A 22,548-nucleotide genomic window follows, 5' to 3' on the forward strand; every position below is an offset into this window, starting at 1 on the left:
ATCTATCAAAATATAATAAAGTTTTTTCACTGCGTTTAACCCTGTAACAGAAAATAGCACCGGAATTTGAAAATGGCACTTTTTTGCCATTTTTTTTAAAATCTAAAAAATTCAATAAAAAGTGATCAAAAGGTCGAACAGTCATAAAAATGATCGCAATGAAAACGTCAAAGGTGACATAAAATGACACCACCCACAGCCCCGTACAACGAAATATGAAAAAGTTTTTAGCGCCAGAAGATGGCAAAATGCCCCAAATATATTTTGTACAGGAGGTTTTAATTTTTGTAAATGTATGAAAACATTATAAAAATTTGGTATCCCCCGTGATCGCACCGACCTAAAGAATAAAGTAGAAATGTCATTTGGGTCGCACAGTGAAGGCCGTAAAAATCCAAGTCCACAAGAAAACAGCGGGTTTTTTTCACCATTTTCACTGCATTTGGAATTTTTTTCCTGCTTCGCAGTACACGCCATGGAATATTCAATACCATCACTATGAAGGGCAATTTGTTTCGCAGAAAACAAGCCGCCACACAACTCTGTATGTGTAAAAATTAAAAAGTTTTATAGATGTTTGAAGGTGGGAAGTGAAAAATGGAAATGAAAAAACAAAAAAGGGCTGCGGCGGGAAGGGGTTAAAGGGGTTGTTCTCCAAGTGAAGAGGTTGTGACATGAGTGTCTTAAGGAACCCAGCATTTGGGTCTGTTCGATCTAACGGTATTTTTCTTGCAGGTAAACGTCCAAAGAAGGGCATGGCGACCGCCAAGCAACGCCTGGGCAAAATCCTGAAGCTCAATCGGCACGGTCACACCCGCTTCTTTGTTTGATGACCGTTTTTCTCTCGATTTTTCCCATCCATACAGTATTGAGGAGGGCGGGAGGCCTGGCGCTTTCTGCCGTTCCTCTTGGTCACGGGTGGACCTACACGTACCACACCAAACACTGCCTGATGAACAAAGATAGTTTATGTTGGTTTTTATGATTATTTTATGTTTTGTTTTTTTTTGCTTTTCACTGTGCCACACCCACTCAGCAATAACCGGAGGAAAATTGGCAAACCAGGATTTCGTGTGGTGGTCGGACCTTTCTACCTTTTGGGATTGGAATAGAATTTGTTTGCTCTTCTGATTTTTTTTTAATTATTTTTGGGAATGGATTGGGAGGGGTAGAGAGCACACGGGTGCTTGGTCTTCTTTTAATAATTTATTGAAACTGATTTATTTTTTTTATTTTTTTTATTTTATTTTTTTTTTGCTTCCAGAATTTTTTTTTTTAATTATTATTTATTTCTGAGGGTCTTTTTTTTTTTTTTTAAATTGTTTTTGTTTAGATTTTAAATAATGTGAATTGTTTTTATGTAATTTTTATGTCCGATTTTATATCTATATATATATATTATTATTTTTTTTCGTGGGGTAAATGGGGAGGGCCACAGATTTTTGGTGGAAGGGGGAGATTTTGCTTTTCTTTTTACTTGATATTCAGGATGTAGAGTCTTAAACAGGGATTTGATGCATTTTTTTTTTTAAATTGCTTTGTAAATTTACACCAGATGCTGTTTTTATCAGTTTTTTTGTTTTTTTTTAATTTTATGGATTTTTTTCTTCTTAACTTGTAAGCTATTGGCAGTTTCAGGGCCAAGCAAACAAAAAAAAAAAAAAAAACAACAAAAAAAAAAGTCAACACTGTATGTTAATAGGTGGGAGATGATCTTTTTCTGGAGATCCCTCTATACGGTCTCCCTGGGAGATATAAGGGCTAAGCTAATTTTTTTAAGTTTATTTTGTCCTATGATTTTTTTTTTTTTTTTTTCTTAGTCTTCATTGGTTGTACAGTTTGGTGCTAGACAGAGAGAATTTCTGGATTTTCTGTTATATAGGATGTTAATTTTTAATTATTTTGCTGGCTTTATTTTTGTACTTTTTTTTTATTATTTTGTGGGCGGGGCTCCTTATAATATTGCAATCTTTTACTGTAAGGAAATGCTTCAAGCTAACTGGTAAACTCAAGCTGCTTTATTTGGAGTCTGAGGGGTTTCTGGATTTATTTATTTTATCTTTTTTGCTTTTTTTTGTTTCTTTTTGTTTTGAATCTAAAAGCTTTATCGATCTCGACATTGCATCAAACAAGCAGCCTTTTTTTTCAATAAAAACTGCGTGGATCTCAGGGTAATGAATTTTTGGAAGGTGCCAGGTACCTGTATTCACCAATCTTCCAGACCCCACCCCCTACTTGGCATTAAATGTTCCACTGTTGGCTCATGGGAAAAAGAAAAAAAACAAAAACAAAGGACTTTTATAAATTTGAGCCGATCTCATTTGTTGTATGTTTCGTTCCTCTTTTTATGTGTTTTTTTTTTTTTTTTTTTGTTCTGTATATGTATGCATCAACACGGTCCCTTCTTCTTCTGTGCCAGTCTCCGCAATCGAAAAAAAAAAAATGCCAGTTTTGATTCACTTGTATATAAAGTCGATTCTAGATTTTGTATTTCTTGTAATATAAAAATTAAATATTTAACATTTTTCCTCACTTTTTTTTTTGTCTTGGTTATGATATTTTTTTTTTCCCCATTGTGTTTTTCACTAAAGATAGTAATTTTAATGAAAAGAAAAAAAAAATCGGTGCCGTCATTTTAACGATATTAGCAACTTTAAAAGCCATCGAGAGCTTTGTGGCTCACGTTTTCTCACAAATTCTACCTTCATTAATTTTTCATTTTTTTCAAAATTTAAATGAAGTCCATATGTCTTTATATGATATGGACTTTTCCAACACGCTGGAAAGAAAGCCCCGCCCCCAGTAAAATCTACTCAAACTTTGCTTTAGTTTGCATAAAATAGGCCACCCTCATACAATATTTTCATTTTTACGAATTACGCAATTCTTGCTTACGTTATATCAACATTATTCTATTTGTATGAGTATTTTTAGATACTCTTTATTTTTCCCTCTGGGGGGGAAAAAAATTATAAAATCTATACGAAAAAAAATGTCTAAAATAATACGCCAAAGAAATGTAACCATAGTGTCAGAGGGTGTGGCAAACAAGACTGGCTTGTTTTTTACATTTTTTTTTTTTTCACCCGCAACTACATATTTGTTTCCGTGAATTATTATTTTATTTTTAACCGCCACATATATCATATTTACATTATTAATCAAAGCCATTTTTTTTTTTATTCATAATTTTTTAAGTTTTTTAATTTCTGATACTTGGATAAATTAAGAGAACTCTTTCTTGGATAAGTTTAATAACCTTCGAAAACAACAATTTAGTTTTAAATGTGTGGGGGTTTTTTGTTTTTTTTATTTTATAATTTTTAGTTTTCTTTTTGGAGGAGGGTGGGCAACTGCTAAACCGTCGAAATTTTTTTTTTTTCCCTTGTGCTCTTGTTTGCAGGAGTTATTTGCACTGAATGCATCTGATCACACAGTAAATAAGGACATTACGGAACTTGCTTTGGGTTTTATTTTTTGTTTGTTTTTTTTCTATGATGGGATTCTGAATTTTATACAGAATATACCAAATGTGGTTTTGCCTACAAACGTTTCTAACGGCGACCGAAATGAACGTTTTTCTTGGGTTTATTTTTGTTTCGGAGAACAACGCGATTTCTACTCTCTCGAATCTAACCTTTGCCCTTCATATGACTTTCTATTGAGCTTCAAGGCTACGACAAAGCACCTCAGTTACTTACCTATGCAGCGGAAAAGTGTCTACAAATGCCTACGTATACATTGCTATTTATGAGCCACAAATCAGCATACTGTGTCCTGAGTTTCTGTATTTGTACACAGGAGGGGATTTTTAATTTTTTCTTGTTTTGTGAAAAAAAAATAAAAATGTTGTTTAAAAACAAAGGGATTCTCGAAACTGTTAAACTTTGTGCCCGTCACCCTTGATAAGTAGTTGGGGTGGGTTTCTTGACCAGCTGACTGTGTTTTGCTACTTACAATGCTTTGTAAATTGTAGGTGAACAGGATATACTAAAGCCCCTCCACCATACTGCAACTTTTACAGAAATTTTTTGGGTATATATTCTCACAAGATCCCAACTGCACCATCCTGCAAGCTTAAATTTTGTTTATTATTATATATTTGGAACATCCCCTTCAGTCATGCAAAAAATTTTTCTATAGATTACATAGATTCTAATAAGATCCTTGATCCCCTTCAACATCCCGCAATTTTTTTTCTTATATTATATATATATATATAGAACATCCCCCTTCAGTCATGCACAATTTTTTTTCTATAGATTACATAGATTCTAATAAGATCCTTGATCCCATTCAACGTCCTGCAATTTTTTTTTTCCTTATAATATATATTTGGAACATCCCCTTCACAGGCATGCAACTTTAATTTTTTTTTTTCTATGTTTTCTATTATTTTATATAATATATTCTGGTAAGATCTTAGACCTCCTCTGCAATCCTATAAATATATAACACATTCAGTATATAAAATTTATGTAATTTGGAACATCCCCTTCCGTCATGCAACTTTAATACTTTTTTTTCCCTATGTTTTCTATTCAGATCCCTTTACCATTGTGCAACTTTATTATTTTATGTAATGTATTCTGATAAGATCTTTGACCGCCTCTGCAATCCTGTAAATATAATATATATATATATATATATATATATATAAAATGTTTAATTAATTTGGAACATCCCCCTTCAGTTATGCAAATTTTGTTTTCTATGTATTCTGATAATAAAGTTGCCCAATTTTGGAAGGCTTCTTATTTTTAGTTTATAGGTTCTAATAGGATCCTTTATTTTCCCCTTCAACATCCTGCAACTTTTATTTTATATTATATATTTAGAACATCCCCTTCACAGGCATGCAACTTTAATATTTTTTTCTAGATTTTCTGTTCAGATCCCTTCCACCATTGTGCAACTTTATTATTTTATATTTAATATTTTCAGATAAGATCTTAGACCACCTCTGCAATCCTGTAAATTCATATATTAATTTGGAACATCCCCTTCAGTCATGCAAATTTTGTTTTCTATGTATTCTGATAATAAAGGGAAGGGTCCTTATTGTTAGGTTATAGATTCTAATAGTATCCTTGATTCCCCTCCAAAGTCCTGCAACTTTTATTTAAAGTTATACGTTTGGAACATCCCCATCACAGGCATACTAATTTAATTTTTTTTTTTTCAACCTAATAAGATCCCTTCTGCCATTGTGCAACTTTATAATTTATATGTAATGTATTCTAATAAGATACCAGATTCCCCTCCACCCTCCTGCAACTTTACATTTTTTATATCATATGTTAGAAACCTCTCTCTTCATAATCCTGCAACCGTAATGCTATTTTTTTAAAATTTGTTTTTATTTGTTATGTATTTTGAGTAGATCCCTTCCACCGTCCTGCAACTTTACAATTTTTTTTTTTTTTTTTCATAATCCCACTTTCTCATCCCAAAATCTCATTCATTTTTAAATATTTAAAAATAATTATAATTCTGCTTGTAAAATATGTTAGGAGCAAAGTTATTGTAAAAACTTTCAAATTTTGAATTTCAAATCTTATGTACTGTGGCGTACATGGTTTCTGAAATATCTAAGCCAGTTTTTAAACAATTTTATTAAAAAAATTTGCAAAAGGAAAAAAAAAACATTTTGAAAAATATCTATTTTTGTTGACTCCAACCCCCTCCCCCACCTTGTTATTGAAGGCCTGGTGTTTCTGCACGCCTTATGATGGTTGTGCTGTAGACATGGAGGAGGGTCTTTTATAAATCTAACTTTAAAGGCAAGTATTTAAAGTTGTGGGTTTTCTACCTATCCTGTTCACCTGCAGGCAGGAGTTGGTGTATATAATATAGAATTTATAGAGATCTCCTTTTTGTATGTTTTTTTACAGTGGCTCGAGAAGCACACAAAGTCATGGGTGTGTTTTTTTGTTTTTATCTAGGTTTTTTTTTTCCACATTATTTCCCTTGTTTCTTATGCATTTTCTGTATTCTATAAATTTCGATGAATTATTGTATAATTTTTATTTTATTTATATGTAGTCGATTTAGTTTGTGTTCTTTTTACCTCCTTGACGTTAGATTTGTGTGCTCTTTTATCTTTTGGATGTGTAAATATCAGATTTGTAAATAAGGGCTTGTTTGAGGGAGGGAGGGGGAGGAGCAAAAAAAAAAATTCTGACAAATTCCTGCATTTTGTCGTTATTTCCTTTTATCGAGATGGAGTTGCACTCCGAAGGCTGGTCTAGCCGACCCTTCACCTTTTTGGTCTTTTTTGATAAAAATACTGTGTATACTTGAGCATAGTTGGGTCGGCTTGTACTCAAGTATAAACGGTTGTTTTATACTGATGCAAATAAGCCTGAGGGGCTCCATGATCCATTATAGTCTATGGAACCTGGAGCCCTCCCAACTCATTTGCATAAGTAAAGCCTTTATGTCCAGGATATTATTAAAAAAAAAAAAAAAAACTGAAAGAACAGATCCTGCCAGAGGCGGCGCACACCAGTATGCTTGTGCTTGGTTTACAATCCTTCATCCTGGTGGTAGATGTTCTTTGAAGTTCACTCCTCTCTAGGAATAATTTTGTCTTTCGTTATCATACTTGCAAAATGTAGTGTAAGCAATCTTTTTTTTTTTGTTATCTCAGGTTTGGCCCCTCTTACTAGCAAGATAGAATACAGTAAACTGAGGTGTCAAGTTACATAGAAGTCTGAGGAGAGGAGAGGGGGAAGCAGGGAGTCGCAGCAGCTAGATCTCCATCGCTGAGCTGAAAGTGGACTGCAAAATCATAGACAGAGACTGCAGAGAGTAAAGCTGTTAGAAAACGAAGGTGACAAATTCATTGTATAGTCTGCTGCCGTCATGTTGGGTGACTACTATTTTTTTAGTACTTGTACCCTCCACGCGACCTAATTTTTGGTTGACTCCATATGGGTGAGAGTAAGATGTCCAACAAATTGAATCATTTCAACTCACTCTCTTTATTATGTACAAGGCAGTGTGTTGAGTTCAGACAGGTACGTATCAGCGTCTTGGACCACTAGTACGTTTTTACTTCCTGAGGGATGACTTCCATCAGTACTTGCATCTTCAAGGTCAGGTAATCTAAGATTTAAAGGCATGGGAGACAATAAGTAGGGGCTACACGCATCAACACATATAGATACACCATTACTTGGCGTGAAATACGGTATTTATTTTTTATACTCTAGTGTTGCAGTCCATGAAGTGGGTCTGATAAACTCATCATGCGATTGGCTGCTTCCGGACCACACACTGTAGATTTACGACTGGTGGTCCTGGTCCCTAAAGCTCTTCCCATAGCAGATTTACCGGGTAATATTTGTTTTTTCAGGAGGTTATTTCGGCGCCAAATACTCACAAGTATTATATGATAAACTTAGAGTTCCTTTATTGGGTAAGACGCGTTTCGAGCCCGAACCGGGCTCTTCATCAGTTACACAAGATATACACGCGCCGAAATAACCTCCTGAAAAAACAAATATTACCCGATTATGCATGCTCCATAGACGCCTACTGCTACGGAGACCAGGAAGGCTGCCAGACTCCTATTCATATTTCATCAAAACGTCTTTTAACGTGTTGTACCGGACGTACAACCAAAAAAGGTGAGTGAAACTAATCTTGTTTAAAAACTCACACACTGAAAACAGATCTCACACATGTGGCGCCTGTATTGTCCTCCTTCTTTTTCCTGAACCCATAGCATATTTACGGCACACACTTTAGGCGGCTGCCTGAGAGATGGGGAAGGGGACCGTTGGGTCTGTCGATGCAGGAGACCCGCCCAAAGAAGTGGTAATCTAGAGAGAATAGGGGCAGCTGTCTCGATGGATTCCGGCGATCACGTGATTGAACATGTGATCGCATGGATGCCAGTAGTGAGCAACTTCTACTGGCACTGTTACTGGGTCTCTCTCGACTTGCAGACGGCCTTCACGGGACCCATTTCATCCAATGACTCAACTCCTTGGACCAGGAAGTGACATCTCCTGGAAAAATGGCTGGTCCAGGGACACCACTCATTGGTTTTTCAGGGCCTTGTGAGCACCCAGAACTTCAGAACTAGAGGTGGGGTCAAAAACCTGGAATGGGAAATGTTGCCTCCCCCCCTTCCCTTGAAAACCCCCTTTGAATCTCCTCGATGTATGTAAATGATAACAAGCAGTTAGACAGTGGGTTTGCCACCACTTGTAGAGGTGACTTTTGGGTACTTCTTGGGGAAAGAACGTTGCCTGTTAGACATGCCTCGACGATGGACTTCATTAAGGCTTGTATGTCACTACAGTACTTAGACGAGGCCACGAAAACCACCTCACAAAGATTCCAGCTGAATGGCAGGAAAGTCCAAGGGGTAAAGCGTCAACTACCCTCCGGCCTCCCTCACGCATGATCCAGAGTAAAGACAAAACGAGAGCAAAATGGAACTTCTACATCTTCTACTTACCGACCGTTTCCCTGAAGCTCTTCGGCAGCCGCTGCTTATGGATAGTTAGGTAATACACCGGCAAACCGGTTAACGTAATGAAGCAGCCAATGCCGGTGTTCACTGGGTCGGAGTATAGCGACATTCCCACAATGAAGAGGCTCGTGGAGCTAAATATTATGGGGAAAATTAGGGGCACCTAAAGGGGAAAAAAAAAAAAAAATTTACTCATATACTCTGGTAAGCAGTGTATAAGTGGTAAAACCCAACTGACCTTAAAGGGGCGAGGTAGATCTGGATATTTCCAACGATGAAGTATTTGGCCAAAAGTGACTAATCCCATGAAAAGCCAACGAGAAAAGCTGTAAAAGTTCAAGATTCCATAAAGGTCACCAATTCCGATCAACAGGAAAACCAGTGGAATCTACAGGAAAGGTACAGATGAAACGCCGTAAGGTCTGGGCCTAAATACAAAGACTTCAACCATCACCTGTGATATTACTGAGGGATATTTTGGAAACTTTAGTTACTGCTGCACCCCCTATAGGTAGCCCCTTAAATACTAGTGCCCAGGTGTAACCTCTAGCTCCTGACTCCCTATTAATACACCCCTCGAGAACCAAGACTCTTGTATGACTTCTATCTTTCTACCCTCTATTGCCACGCCCTTGAGGAACCAAGTCCCATGTACAACTTGTGGAAGCACGTTTCCTATGGACATTCTACGCCTACGAAGAGCTGCCATGGGGGGCAAATTTGCAGGTGATTTGTGTGAGGGCCCACTGATCTGATATGCAAGATTTATTCCTAGAAATCCCTTTAAGTTCGTATCATTATATCATACCATAAATACGAGAGACGGAACCGGGGTGAGTCTTCGGATGTGAATCATAGAGAACACATTAGGCCAATGTCCTTCTCTGGAGGCCGCAAAAAGCATCCTAAGTGGGAGAAATCATATTTGATAAACATTTATGCCTTCAGTGCTGAATGTCAGGCCTGGGATGGGGGCTACATGGAGCCCTCACAGCCATTTCTATGCATCTCTGCCTAATATATATTTAGAAAAAGCCTACATTGTACATGTCACAATAATATTCCTAGACCACACCCAAGAGCCTTTAAGGATTTCTCAAATTTTTGCTGAGCCAAACGGGTGGAGCTTGACACATGTCCATCAGTCATGCCCCGCCCCTTCAGCCACCAATCTAGCGCACTGTTGTTGTCTCATTGAATAAAATAGCTTCAAAATGGAGACCTTGGACCCCAGTACCCCAGTTCACATACCTGGAAGAAGCAAAAATTCCACCATTCAGGGCCCCAAAACACGACATGGCCACCAGGATGGAGATCGCAGCAGAGATTTGAGGCAGAGTCCTGTCTGCAAAGCTCTAATAGAAGAAAGAGAGAGAGTGAAGGCACAAAATGTCCACCTAAAAGCATTTCATGTTATACGTGGACATTGTGTAGCTCATTCTCTTTGACCCACAAAGGCCTAGACTCTACAGGACCTCTGAAGGAGTCCCATGTGTTGCTCGGTAGGTACTAAGCTCTACATAGTAAGACCTCCCCATAAGTCCTGCCTCGATATAGGCCAAGTGACCACCTGAGTGTGTCCATCCTACCCACAATTTTAAGGTATCACACTCACCATGGCCACCGCCTCCGAGGCCAGAACTTCACCGGTCGTCAGGACGGTGTAATAGGCGACATTAGTGAGGAGGTAGAAGATTGTGATGACGATAAGCGAAACAATCACAGTGATCGGGATGTTCCTGGAAACAAAACGAGGGAAAAAAGTTTTAATATATATACTACAGAGAAGTTTTTTAACTTTTGGTGACTTACCTCTCCGGATTTACAACTTCTTCAGTAACGAAGGTAATGTAAAACCTGGAAAGAAGTGAGAAAACTGTGAAAAATTGGGTTAGTTTGGTGAAACCTTCAAGAAAAGTAATCAGTCCCCAGTGTCTCCATCACTCAGATCTTCTTCTGGTCATGTCTGAGCATGGACTCATCCATGGAGTTTCACCTACCCTGTCCTCGGGATCTACCGGACATCCTTCTCATGTGCCCCATGGTGCAACACGCCAAGTGTGGATGTGACTATTACAGTGTAGCCTACCCAAGAGTCACCATCCAGATGGCTGCCTCGACCAAGATCACTTACCAGCCACCAAACGCAAACATTCCCGAATAAAATGCCAGTGGAATTTTGTCCAGAGTAAGTGAACTTGTATCAAAGGCATCTTGGAAGTTCTCCGTCTTTCCTGCAAATGCAACATACAAGGTTATAGCAACTACACAAACCACCGACCCTGCATAACCTGGGCCCATAGGAAGAGACAACTTTAATTCTTAATTTCCTCTGTGGTGACGCTGCGACCAGAAACAGCAATCACATCTCACCTTCTGCTAAAGCCATAATTCCAGGTATTATTATCAGTCCAAGAGCCACCAACTTTAGCACCATAAAGGTAGTCTGGAGATTTGCCGACCAACTAACACTCCAGCAGTTCAAAGCAATGACGAATGCTGCACAAAAGCAGAAGACATTTTAAAAAGACCATTCAGTACTATTATACTTCCCCCTATGTACAAGAATATGACTACTATAATACTGCCCCCTATGTACAAGAATATAACTACTATAATACTGTCCCTATGTACAAGAATATAACTACTATAATACTGTCCCCTATGTACAGGAATATAACTACTATAATACTTCCCCCTATGTACAAGAATATGACTACTATAATACTGCCCCCTATGTACAAGAATATGACTACTATAATACTGCCCCCTATGTACAGGAATATAACTACTATAATACTGTCCCCTATGTACAAGAATATAACTACTATAATACTGCCCCCTATGTACAAGACTATAACTACTATAATACTGCCCCCTATGTACAAGAATATAACTACTATAATACTGCCCCCTATGTACAAGAATACAACTACTGTAATACTGCCCCCTATGTACAAGAATACAACTACTGTAATACTGCCCCCTATGTACAAGAATACAACTACTGTAATACTGCCCCCTATGTACAAGAATACAACTACTGTAATACTGCCCCCTATGTACAAGAATACAACTACTGTAATACTGCCCCCTATGTACAAGAATACAACTACTGTAATACTGCCCCCTATGTACAAGAATACAACTACTGTAATACTGCCCCCTATGTACAAGAATACAACTACTGTAATACTGCCCCCTATGTACAAGAATACAACTACTGTAATACTGCCCCCTATGTACAAGAATACAACTACTGTAATACTGCCCCCTATGTACAGGAATATAACTAATATTATACTGCCCCCTATGTACAAGAATATAACTACTATAATACTGCCCCCTATTTACAAGAATATAACTACTGTAATACTGCCCTCTATGTAAAGGAATATAACTACTGTAATACTGCCTCCTATGTACAAGAATACAACTACTGTAATACTGCCCCCTATGTACAAGAATACAACTACTGTAATACTGCCCCCTATGTACAAGAATACAACTACTGTAATACTGCCCCCTATGTACAAGAATACAACTACTGTAATACTGCCCCCTATGTACAAGAATACAACTACTGTAATACTGCCCCCTATGTACAAGAATACAACTACTATAATACTGCCCTCTATGTACAGGAATATAACTAATATTATACTGCCCCCTATGTACAAGAATATAACTACTATAATACTGCCCCCTATTTACAAGAATATAACTACTGTAATACTGCCCTCTATGTAAAGGAATATAACTACTGTAATACTGCCTCCTATGTACAAGAATACAACTACTGTAATACTGCCCCCTATGTACAAGAATACAACTACTGTAATACTGCCCCCTATGTACAAGAATACAACTACTGTAATACTGCCCCCTATGTACAAGAATACAACTACTGTAATACTGCCCCCTATGTACAAGAATACAACTACTACAATACTGCCCCTATGTACAAGAATACAACTACTATAATACTGCCCCTATCTACAAGAATATAACTACTACAATACTGCCCCCTATCTACAAGAATATAACTACTACAATACTGCCCCCTATGTACAAGGATATTACTACTATAATACTGCCCCCTATGTACAAGGATATTACTACTATAATACTGCCCCCTATGTACAAGAATATAACTACTATAATACTGCCCCTATGTACAAGAATATAACTACTATAATACTGCCCCCTATTTACAAGAATATAACTACTGTAATACTGCCCTCTATGTAAAGGAATATAACTACTGTAATACTGCCTCCTATGTACAAGAATACAACTACTGTAATACTGCCCCCTATGTACAAGAATACAACTACTGTAATACTGCCCCCTATGTACAAGAATACAACTACTGTAATACTGCCCCTATGTACAAGAATATAACTACTATAATACTGCCCCCTATGTACAAGAATACAACTACTATAATACTGCCCCCTATGTACAAGAATACAACTACTATAATACTGCCCCCTATGTACAAGAATACAACTACTATAATACTGCCCCCTATGTACAAGAATACAACTACTACAATACTGCCCCCTATGTACAAGAATACAACTACTATAATACTGCCCCTATGTACAAGAATACAACTACTACAATACTGCCCCCTATGTACAAGAATACAACTACTACAATACTGCCCCCTATGTACAAGAATACAACTACTACAATACTGCCCCCTATGTACAAGAATACAACTACTATAATACTGCCCCTATGTACAAGAATACAACTACTACAATACTGCCCCCTATGTACAAGAATACAACTACTACAATACTGCCCCCTATGTACAAGAATACAACTACTACAATACTGCCCCCTATGTACAAGAATACAACTACTACAATACTGCCCCCTATGTACAAGAATACAACTACTACAATACTGCCCCCTATGTACAAGAATACAACTACTACAATACTGCCCCCTATGTACAAGAATACAACTACTACAATACTGCCCCCTATGTACAAGAATACAACTACTACAATACTGCCCCCTATGTACAAGAATACAACTACTACAATACTGCCCCCTATGTACAAGAATACAACTACTACAATATTGCCCCCTATGTACAAGAATACAACTACTACAATACTGCCCCCTATGTACAAGAATACAACTACTACAATACTGCCCCTATGTACAAGAATACAACTACTATAATACTGCCCCTATGTACAAGAATATAACTACTACAATACTGCCCCCTATCTACAAGAATATAACTACTACAATACTGCCCCCTATGTACAAGGATATTACTACTATAATACTGCCCCTATGTACAAGAATATAACTACTATAATACTGCTCTCTATGTACAAGGATATAACTACTATAATACTGCCCCCTATGTACAAGAATACAACTACTATAATACAAGAAAATAATTTATAATACTGAGGGTAAAGAGAATATACCAATGACTTACCAATACCAATAGCACTGATGAGTTTGACTACGGTGGGCGGGGCATTACATGGTACAAATAGAGGTTCTATTAAGTAACGTCCAAACGCCAAAGTAACTACAGCGAGATTTGCTGGCCTGGAGAAAAACAGAAAAGGAAAGATATGGATTTGTATTGATGAGAATCCAGCTATAAGCTTATAAGCTTTCATCACTATTGATGAATAAGTCCACAATCATTGTTAACCCCACCCACTAGTTTAGCCACACCTTATTTCATAACTATAATATGTTAAAAATGCAAGATATGGAAACCATTACCGGATCATGACAAATTCGGACCATAGTCTTAGGAAGGCAGGAAGCGGACCCAAAGTCTCCAGTAAATATGTGTAGTGCCCACCAGACTTCTTGATGGAGGTGGCCAGGTCTGCATACGACAACGCCCCTAAAACACAGAGAGCTTGACAGTCAGTGATATGAGGGCATGAGGATTGGCCAGATTTGATGAATTAAGCTAAAACAATTGATAACGATAATTCTCGTCAACCGATCACAATCGATCATGGTAGGAGTCGGCCATGTTTACAATTCTTTGTCTATTACGTTCTGTCTTTTGTCCGGAGTCATTGACCATGTGTGGTTGGTTTGAACTACCAGATCATGATCAATGATCATCATCTTTCAAAGGTTTATCAAAACTGCTGAAATACTGAACCAACAAGTTAGACAACTAATCACATCCCATCACAGTAAAAGTCGGCCATGTTTACCTCCCATGAGGTAAAATTTCCAGAAGAAATGGTTGTCCTTGATTGGAAATTACACGGGCCGATACAGACAACGGTTACAGCCAAAATCGACTAGAACTTGTACAACTTTGTCTTCAAAATAATCACTTACCCGATGATCGTTTGAAGGTGGTCCAACCATTGGCATACTTCAATTAAATGTACACGACCCTAGTAACTTCCACCCTGTCGTGGTAGAAGTGGGCCATGGTTTTGGTAGGAATTAGCTCATGAAGATCTTTCTATGAGGGAACATTACCAGGACAGTTCATCCCTCGTGTTTGGTTGAACATGTTTGGTCAATTATAAAGACCACTATGGACAAAAACACGGAAGTTTGGTCTACAAAACAATTGTTCACCCAATGATTGGCTTCAGCCCTTCAGCTGTTGGTGAACCTTCAGTCCTTCAACCTCCATTGTGTCATGCTGGACATTTTTAGAGATGATGATTTAGAAGTTGCTAGTTCCTGAAGATCTTTCCATTCCCAGAAGGATTGTCCATCCTACACTGGTGTCATTGAACATGTTTGGCCATAGTGGACTATTTCTTCTAATAAAACAATTGTTCATCCAATGATTGTTCAATATTCGTGCAATGGTTGGCCTACTTGTATCTGATGTGTGTGACCATGATCACTCGTGAGAAGTGTTGGTGACCAACAACAAGCCAGGAGGCCATGTGTCCACCTCAGGTCAAAGTAAACATCTACCTCCTCCTTCATTTTATCTCCATCTACTACAAATACATGCAAGGAGGAGGCCAGTCCGGGGTCTTAGCTATAAAGTGTTTGTTAGGAAAGCAATTTTTGGCAGATGATGTGAGGTCAAAGCCAAGAACATCTGCAGTGTGCTCCTGGGGCGCACACAGACTAATGGTGTTCTTAAGGCCAAGATTGGGAACGAAAGGGTTAGTTAGTGCACTTTAAGTGAGTATGAGGCGGGCTTTAATACCCATATAGCACTGAGCCTAATTACCTCATCCTTCTTCTCCCCATATCGCTTATAAAGGGGGTGCGGCTGGTATGCCCTCCTCTTGATCGTTTACCTCAAGCTTGGGTCTAGCTTGGAGGAGACTGTTTCGCTGGGTTCGCGGCAGCCAGTGACCATGGGCGATCCTTTAATTACTCCCCTCAGAGGAGGTCAACTAGTTGTCTCAACATCTCCGCGTGTCCACCCCTTCCCCGACTACATTCGCAGGTCACTGCCGCCGGCTCGCCTGAGCCCCTCTCCAACCCTCCTCCCTCTCCGGCATCGGGCAGGGGCATGCGCATGCACACAAAGTCGCCATCCTTCCAGGCATGCTGTAGGCGCAGAGTGTTGGTACCATGGCCCGGCACCCCCGGATCCATAGGTCAAAGACCAACATTTATGGTAGGGGTTCGGGTGATTGTCTGTTAGTTCATGAGGATGGGTCACCCCTTACCTTCTTCCAGTTTCCCTCAGTTTGTTGGGTCTGGGTTGCCAAATGCCAAGGTTATGCGCATCGGGCGTTGGAGGTCCTCTTGTTTTTTCCCGATTTGTTGCAGTGAATCGCGTACTAATTTTGTTTCTATTTCGGGAGCTCCCCCTCAGAGGCATCACCTACCTCCGTTTTGGCTGTTGGCGCATTCATATGTGTTGTGGGTGGCTCAAGGGGCCGAAGTGCGGACTGCGCATACCGCTCCTGGTGGAGGGTGTGTTTACGGTCTATAACCTGAAGTGCCTTCATTCGATAGGGGTGATTTTTATACAATTTGTTCTGCCAAGAGTTTAATAATTAAAGAACTTGTGACCATTATCCACCCCACATGTTCCTCGTCCGAGTTCTTTATAGTTGAGTTATTTAAGTTTATTGTTGGAGTGCAATACATTAAAGTGCAATATAAATAATTTTATTCATAGGGGTCATGTACCAAGCAAAATTCCAGGATTCCGCAGGGGGTTCGAAGAAGAGAAAACATGTTCCTAAAAGTAAAACAATAAAAATCAGGCAGATCTGAGACTCCTTGAACGCAGTGACCTGTATTGTCCATATGGAACCTCTTGACATCTTTAATTTACCCCTCTGGATCATCAGAGGCTCCTAATACTGCTTTTCCCTTTTCTCAATGCTTTAGACTGCAGCTCTGCCATAGAAGAGAACTTCCCCAACTCTACAATCTTCCCATAGGAAACTAAATATTAGTGACCCCACCAGCAGCAGAATAGTGAGTGCAGCTCTGGAGTATAATACAGGATGTAACTCAGGATCAGTACAGGATAAGTAATGTCATGTATGTACACAGTGACTGCACCAGCAGAATAGTGAATGCAGCTCTGGAGTATAATACATGATGTAACTCAGGATCAGTACAGGATAAGTAATGTCATGTATGTACACAGTGACTGCACCAGCAGAATAGTGAATGCAGCTCTGGAGTATAATACATGATGTAACTCAGGATCAGTACAGGATAAGTAATGTCATGTATGTACACAGTGACTGCACCAGCAGAATAGTGAATGCAGCTCTGGAGTATAATACAGGATGTAACTCAGGATCAGTACAGGATAAGTAATGTCATGTATATACACAGTGACTGCACCAGCAGCAGAATAGTGAGTGCAGCTCTGGAGTATAATACAGGATGTAACTCAGGATCAGTACAGGATAAGTAATGTCATGTATGTACACAGTGACTGCACCAGCAGAATAGTGAATGCAGCTCTGGAGTATAATACATGATGTAACTCAGGATCAGTACAGGATAAGTAATGTCATGTATGTACACAGTGACTGCACCAGCAGAATAGTGAGTGCAGCTCTAGAGTATAATACACGTGATTCAGTACTACTGACCAGAAGGAATCCAGTTAGTCAAAGTGCCTGAATATAAAAATCCTAGGGCTTTGCTGTAGTAAGTGCAGAGGTAGAAATTCCTCCAGGATACTTGTTTTGGGGGCCATCCAAAGGCCTCGTTGTTACACAAGACGCCCGGGACATGGTACATGGTAGGTGGGGTCCGTTACACCACTACTGCAAGTACTAAGTATAACAGCAAAGTTCCTGTTACAAGGACCCCTTTAATAATCACAGAACCTGGTGGGCTGCATAATGTTGTACTCACCACACATGGATAGGATACCAGAGGCCAACCAGATCAGGAGGGACAGTCCTATATTACCAGAGTTCATCAGGACCCCCTTAGGAGATATAAAGATACCACTTCCGATTATTGTCCCAATGGTCAAGGAGATGGCACGGACCAAGGTGATCTTCTTCCTCAGATACACAGCCTCTTTCTCCTTCTTCAGACCTCCATCTCCTGAAGTCTCCTGAGAAGTCCCCATCCCTGCTTACAGCCAGAGCTCTCTGTTCTGCCAGTTCTTCTCAGTGTTTTGGATGTGAGGACTCAGTGTAAAGTCAGGGGATTAAAAACAAGGCTTCCTCTCTGTGTATCCCTGCCCCTGGTCACTGCCCCCCGTCTCACTGAGGGTCCAGTCATTCATAAACACAACATCAGTCCGGCTTCATCTGCACTCACATGGAGGCGGAGAGAGCCATGGATCTCCAGTCATGTTCTAAACTATTCAAGCTTAGGGCATGCTTGTGGATTTGGGGCTGACCCTCAAATTTCTATTGCAGACTTGTACTTTGGATCACCAGAACCTTAACCTACTTGGCACGAAAAGCTGATGAAATATCAACTCTGTATAAACATGCCCTTTAGGGGGTTACCAGAAATATTGGAGCCTGACCATCACATCAGAGCTGGATACTTTTTTTGATAATTTTTTCCATGCTCTAGTCTCTGCCCCCAGGATCCCCAACACCAATTCCTGCTTCATCCATCGTCAGCCAAGCCCTACAGAACTAAACCGTCAAGGACAAGTTGGAGGCCACCGAGCATCCTATATGTAGACGTCTACTGGTCATAAATCCACCAGAGATTGGAGTCCCACACTAAAACCGAAGCTAAAGTCTCTCCTAAGGTTAAGGTCTTCCCTAGTTCTATTCGTGTTGGTTCTTTTCCAGCTCAATCTCTTGTAGAGTCCCTACAGACCTTTCTCGGTAGGAGATGTCCTCTTCCACCGGTATGTTTTGGCTCACTACTCATAGGAGGCAGCAGTTCCTTTCATCAGTTCCTTGTCTGCTCTTCTGTGTTATTCTCCTTGGCTTGGTAGGCAAGATCATGATGGCTGCTCCAGTATTTGGGTCACCAAAAGTAAGTTGAGTTTCCACTAGGTCTTCTTCTGGCCTCCAGCCAACCAATGCCAAAGCTGGAGAAACCAAGGCCTAAGAGCATTTACACAGACCAACTTTAGGTATTCGTGGCACCTTACATAGTCCAACCAAAACTTGTCCCAACACCAAATGTGCTCCCACAGGAAAATTGCCAACTTATAATGGAGGCGTGAGGGTCAGTGTGTAGGTCATGTCCCCTCTTGGGACATGGGCATGCTACATGCTGGTTATACCCAAGGACATGAAACAAAATGTACTCATGTTACTTATAAACCTGTGCAGGGTCACGAAATTTGCTCACTCTATAAGGACTCTTGGAGGGCTACCCTATTTTTGGGAAATTCAAAGTTCCGGGAGAATTGTCTTCTCACATACTTCGGATGCATGCGTTTTGATGCATCCAAAACGCCACGTGTGACTACACCCTCAAGGTTCACTCCTCCTTTTTATCACTCCACTCCTTGTTCGGACATTGAAAACTGCATCTGAAAAAGCAAACGTGTGAACGCACCCTCAGAGTTTTCCTTCCCGACCGCAACCAGATCCTCAGATGAATCTCATAAGTCCCCATCGTTAGCATGATCCTCTGTACATGTAGACTCAGCTTTGGTCGTTCCTCCTTTGAGAATCACCACCAGTTTTTTGTATGCCCCACTCTGTTCTGGTCCAAAACAAGCTGAATTTGCCACAATTGTCTCTAAAATTGTCCACTGATACAGGGGTTTATGTACAGTGCTCTCTGAAATCATCAATGCATGATAAGAAAAAACTATGCAATCTTTGAAAAGCCTCGATTTTAAAAAAAATTGCCACTATTTTGTTATCGCTATGGTAACAGACTACAAACAGACCCTTGTGTAGTCTGGTCCTCCCATCTCTATTTTCTTATTCATCTATGGATTATGAATAAGAAAAATTGATACAAAAAATAATCATACAGGAAAGCTGAATCATAAACAATATGGCTGCCATTACAGTTTCACGGGATAAATCATGTTTTACTATGAAAATATTAATTGAGTCTCTTTTATCCCAGGAACAGTAGGGACCATCAAGGCTCTGTGTGACCTCGGCCTCATGTCAGTGTTTCCTGGTCACTTTATGTTTGTGTATCATACTCCAACCATCTGGAAGGAGAGACGCGCAGCCCCGCATCCACATAGCGGGGTCTGTATTCTACCAATTATAATCTCCCTGGGGTACAACTGCCCCCATACAACAAAACAACGAGATGTTTGTTACTGGAAACAGAGCAGATATGAATAAGCAAGCACAAAAAAAAAAAACTTTCCCCTCCGACTGGAATGAAGTATTCATCAAACCACAGGGAGAAAAATTATGAAAAATAAGCTTGTTGTTATTGTGAAAAAAAAAAAAAAAAAAAATTTTCAGGTGACCTTAATACACTAAGTAAAGGTGGAAATAACTCATTAATCCAATGTCATAACACTGTAAAATTTATCCCCAAAAAATCTATATGACCCACAATTTTTTACTGCAAAATTCTGTACTGGGGTAAATCCTGTCAAGTTTGTCGGACAAAATTCGTTGTTTTGTAATGGTTTTGTAATTTTTTTAATCTGCCCTGGAAATGAATTGTTTTGTAAAACTTTCTAAAAAAATTACACCGATTTTTTTTTTTTTTAAGTTCCTTAGTCCTCCTGTACACAATTTTTTTTTTCTCAGGTGTCCCACAGCTTCAAGTATTGCTATGGGCTCATGCTCTCCACTGACGATTCGTTTAGTTCTGGTTAGGAAAAATTCACAAAAAAAACTTGGATTGCACATGGTTGTTCTAGGTTTTCAGGACGATTTAGGGTGGTGGCACACGTGGCGTTTTGAACCTGTTTTAGGACGCTTTCAAGCAATCCGTTTGGAAACACTTCCTTTTTTTTTACATTTTTTCTGAATTATCTTAATTAAGATAACTGGAAAACTGACAAAAACGGTCAAAAAACACATGCGTTTTTTAACGGACTGCTTAAAAACGGGTTCAAAACGCCACATGTGCCACCACCCTTAGGGTGATGTCACACATGGCGTTTTTAGGCCGTTTTTAGTTAGTGCATTTTCAGATCGTAAAAAAGCGGATGCGTATTTGTCCGTTTATAGTTGCGCGGAGATTCGGAAAACCGGACAAAAATGCATGCGTTTTCTAAAAACACATGCGTTTTCAGAAAAAAACTGCGTTTTTAAAAAAAAAAGGATGCGTTTTTTACGATCTGAAAAAGCACTAACTAAAAAGGCCCAAAAACGCCATGTGTGACATCACCCTTGTGGGCTGGCCTACCTCAATCATGGAAACAGGGATTACACACGGACCACTTTGCCCATATAAAGCTGTGACAAGAGTAATAAAAAACGGATCACACATGACCCACAAATCTAGCCACTACAAGCTTAGATAGCGGACATAGAAAAATAACGATGGCACCTAAGGAAACAAAAACGTGAAAATTACTTTCATCGTGAAATATGTGCCTAAGGATACAAATCCTGAGAGCGCGTTCACACGTTGCGTTTTGACCTGCGTTTTCATTGCGTTTGAAACGCATATACAACAGCTGAGGAGGGGTGATTTGCCTAATTAGATCACTGTTAACATTTAGAAAACGCAACGTAAACGCGATGTTAACGCATGTGTTAACAACACGTTAACGTATGCGTTTTGTTAACACGTGCGTTAACATTGCGTTTACAAACTTAAACGGTAATGTAATTAGGCAAATCACCTCTCATCAGCTGTTGTATATGCATTCAAACGCAATGAAAACGCGACCAAAACGCAACGTGTGAACGCACCCTGAGGGTGTTTCTACAAACATTTTCCAAACTGTCCAACATATTATATCCACATCAGTGAAAACGTAACATGGTGTATGGAATAATCTCTGTAGGCCAATCACAGACAAATGTGGACGATTTGAGGAAGAAGATTTTGGGGTGAACTCGCACAAGGTGTCTTCGGCCTACTGGAGATTTTGAATCCAAACTAGGAGTAGATTGTAGAGACCATACCTCCCAACTTTTGTGGAGGAGAAAGAGGGACAAAATGGCGGCGCGCGAAGCGCGCCGCGGCGATTTTTTTACCCACAGAAGCCACACCCTAGCCACGCCCCCTAACCACACCCCCTGGCCACGCCACTGCTCATACCTTCAACGCATCCACTGGCACCAATGTATATTTATGTATATAATTGGGGGGCATATTCCACTCCCCCTAGACAACGAGCATGCCCTCCTAGACAACGAGCATGTCCTCCCCTAGACAACGAGCATGCCCCCCCCAGACAACGAGCATGTCCTCCCCTAGACAACGAGCATGTCCCCCCCTAGACAACGAGCATGTCCCCCCCAGACAACGGGCATGTCCGCCCCCAGACAACGAGCATGCCCCCCCCTAGACAACGAGCATGTCCCCCCCAGACAACGAGCATGTCCCCCCCAGACAACGGGCATGTCCGCCCCCAGACAACGAGCATGCCCCCCCCTAGACAACGAGCATGTCCCCCCCAGACAACGAGCATGCCCCCCCTAGACAACAAGCATGCCCCCCCTAGACAACGAGCATGTCCCCTAGACAACGAGCATGCCCCCCCCTAGACAACGAGCATG

General features: G+C 39.9%; 2 protein-coding genes across 3 annotated transcripts in view; one reads left to right on the forward strand and one right to left on the reverse strand.

Annotated features, from left to right (window-relative positions):
- KDM7A (lysine demethylase 7A) overlaps nt 1-6,729 on the forward strand; it is a 52,363-nt gene extending 45,634 nt beyond the window's left edge. Inside the window, exon 20 of one of the 2 annotated variants that reach the window (XM_072145262.1) lies at nt 6,653-6,729. In XM_072145262.1, the coding sequence (XP_072001363.1) occupies nt 6,653-6,711 (59 nt within the window). In that variant the 3' untranslated portion in view covers nt 6,712-6,729. Of the gene's footprint in view, nt 1-735; nt 5,681-6,652 lie in introns of those variants that run through there. The other variant, XM_072145261.1, reaches the window with a different exon arrangement.
- Nucleotides 6,730-6,967: 238 nt separating this feature from the next.
- LOC140126141 (cystine/glutamate transporter-like) lies at nt 6,968-18,321 on the reverse strand. Its single transcript, XM_072145264.1, has 12 exons — nt 17,816-18,321; nt 14,258-14,384; nt 13,959-14,074; nt 10,862-10,987; nt 10,623-10,722; nt 10,301-10,345; nt 10,104-10,227; nt 9,740-9,843; nt 9,297-9,393; nt 8,727-8,876; nt 8,474-8,651; nt 6,968-7,110 (listed from the first exon to the last, which is right to left on the reverse strand). Exons 1-12 carry the CDS (start codon nt 18,036-18,038, stop codon nt 7,046-7,048), a joined length of 1,455 nt encoding a protein of 484 aa, XP_072001365.1. The 5' UTR covers nt 18,039-18,321; the 3' UTR covers nt 6,968-7,045.
- Nucleotides 18,322-22,548: the final 4,227 nt, after the last annotated feature.

Source organism: Engystomops pustulosus, chromosome 4, assembly GCF_040894005.1.
Source record: "Engystomops pustulosus chromosome 4, aEngPut4.maternal, whole genome shotgun sequence".
Classification (NCBI taxonomy): Eukaryota; Metazoa; Chordata; class Amphibia; order Anura; family Leptodactylidae; genus Engystomops; species Engystomops pustulosus.

What these genes read in the sequence shown, in the direction of transcription:
- LOC140126141 (XM_072145264.1), bottom strand. Translation starts at nt 18,038, where the DNA reads ATGGGGACTTCTCAGGAGACTTCAGGAGATGGAGGTCTGAAGAAGGAG. An exon ending in TGGTATCCTATCCATGTGTG is followed by an intron (nt 14,385 to 17,815) that starts GTGAGTACAACA and finishes TCTGTGTTTTAG; the next exon opens with GGGCGTTGTCGTATGCAGAC. An exon ending in TCCGAATTTGTCATGATCCG is followed by an intron (nt 14,075 to 14,257) that starts GTAATGGTTTCC and finishes GTTTTTCTCCAG; the next exon opens with GCCAGCAAATCTCGCTGTAG.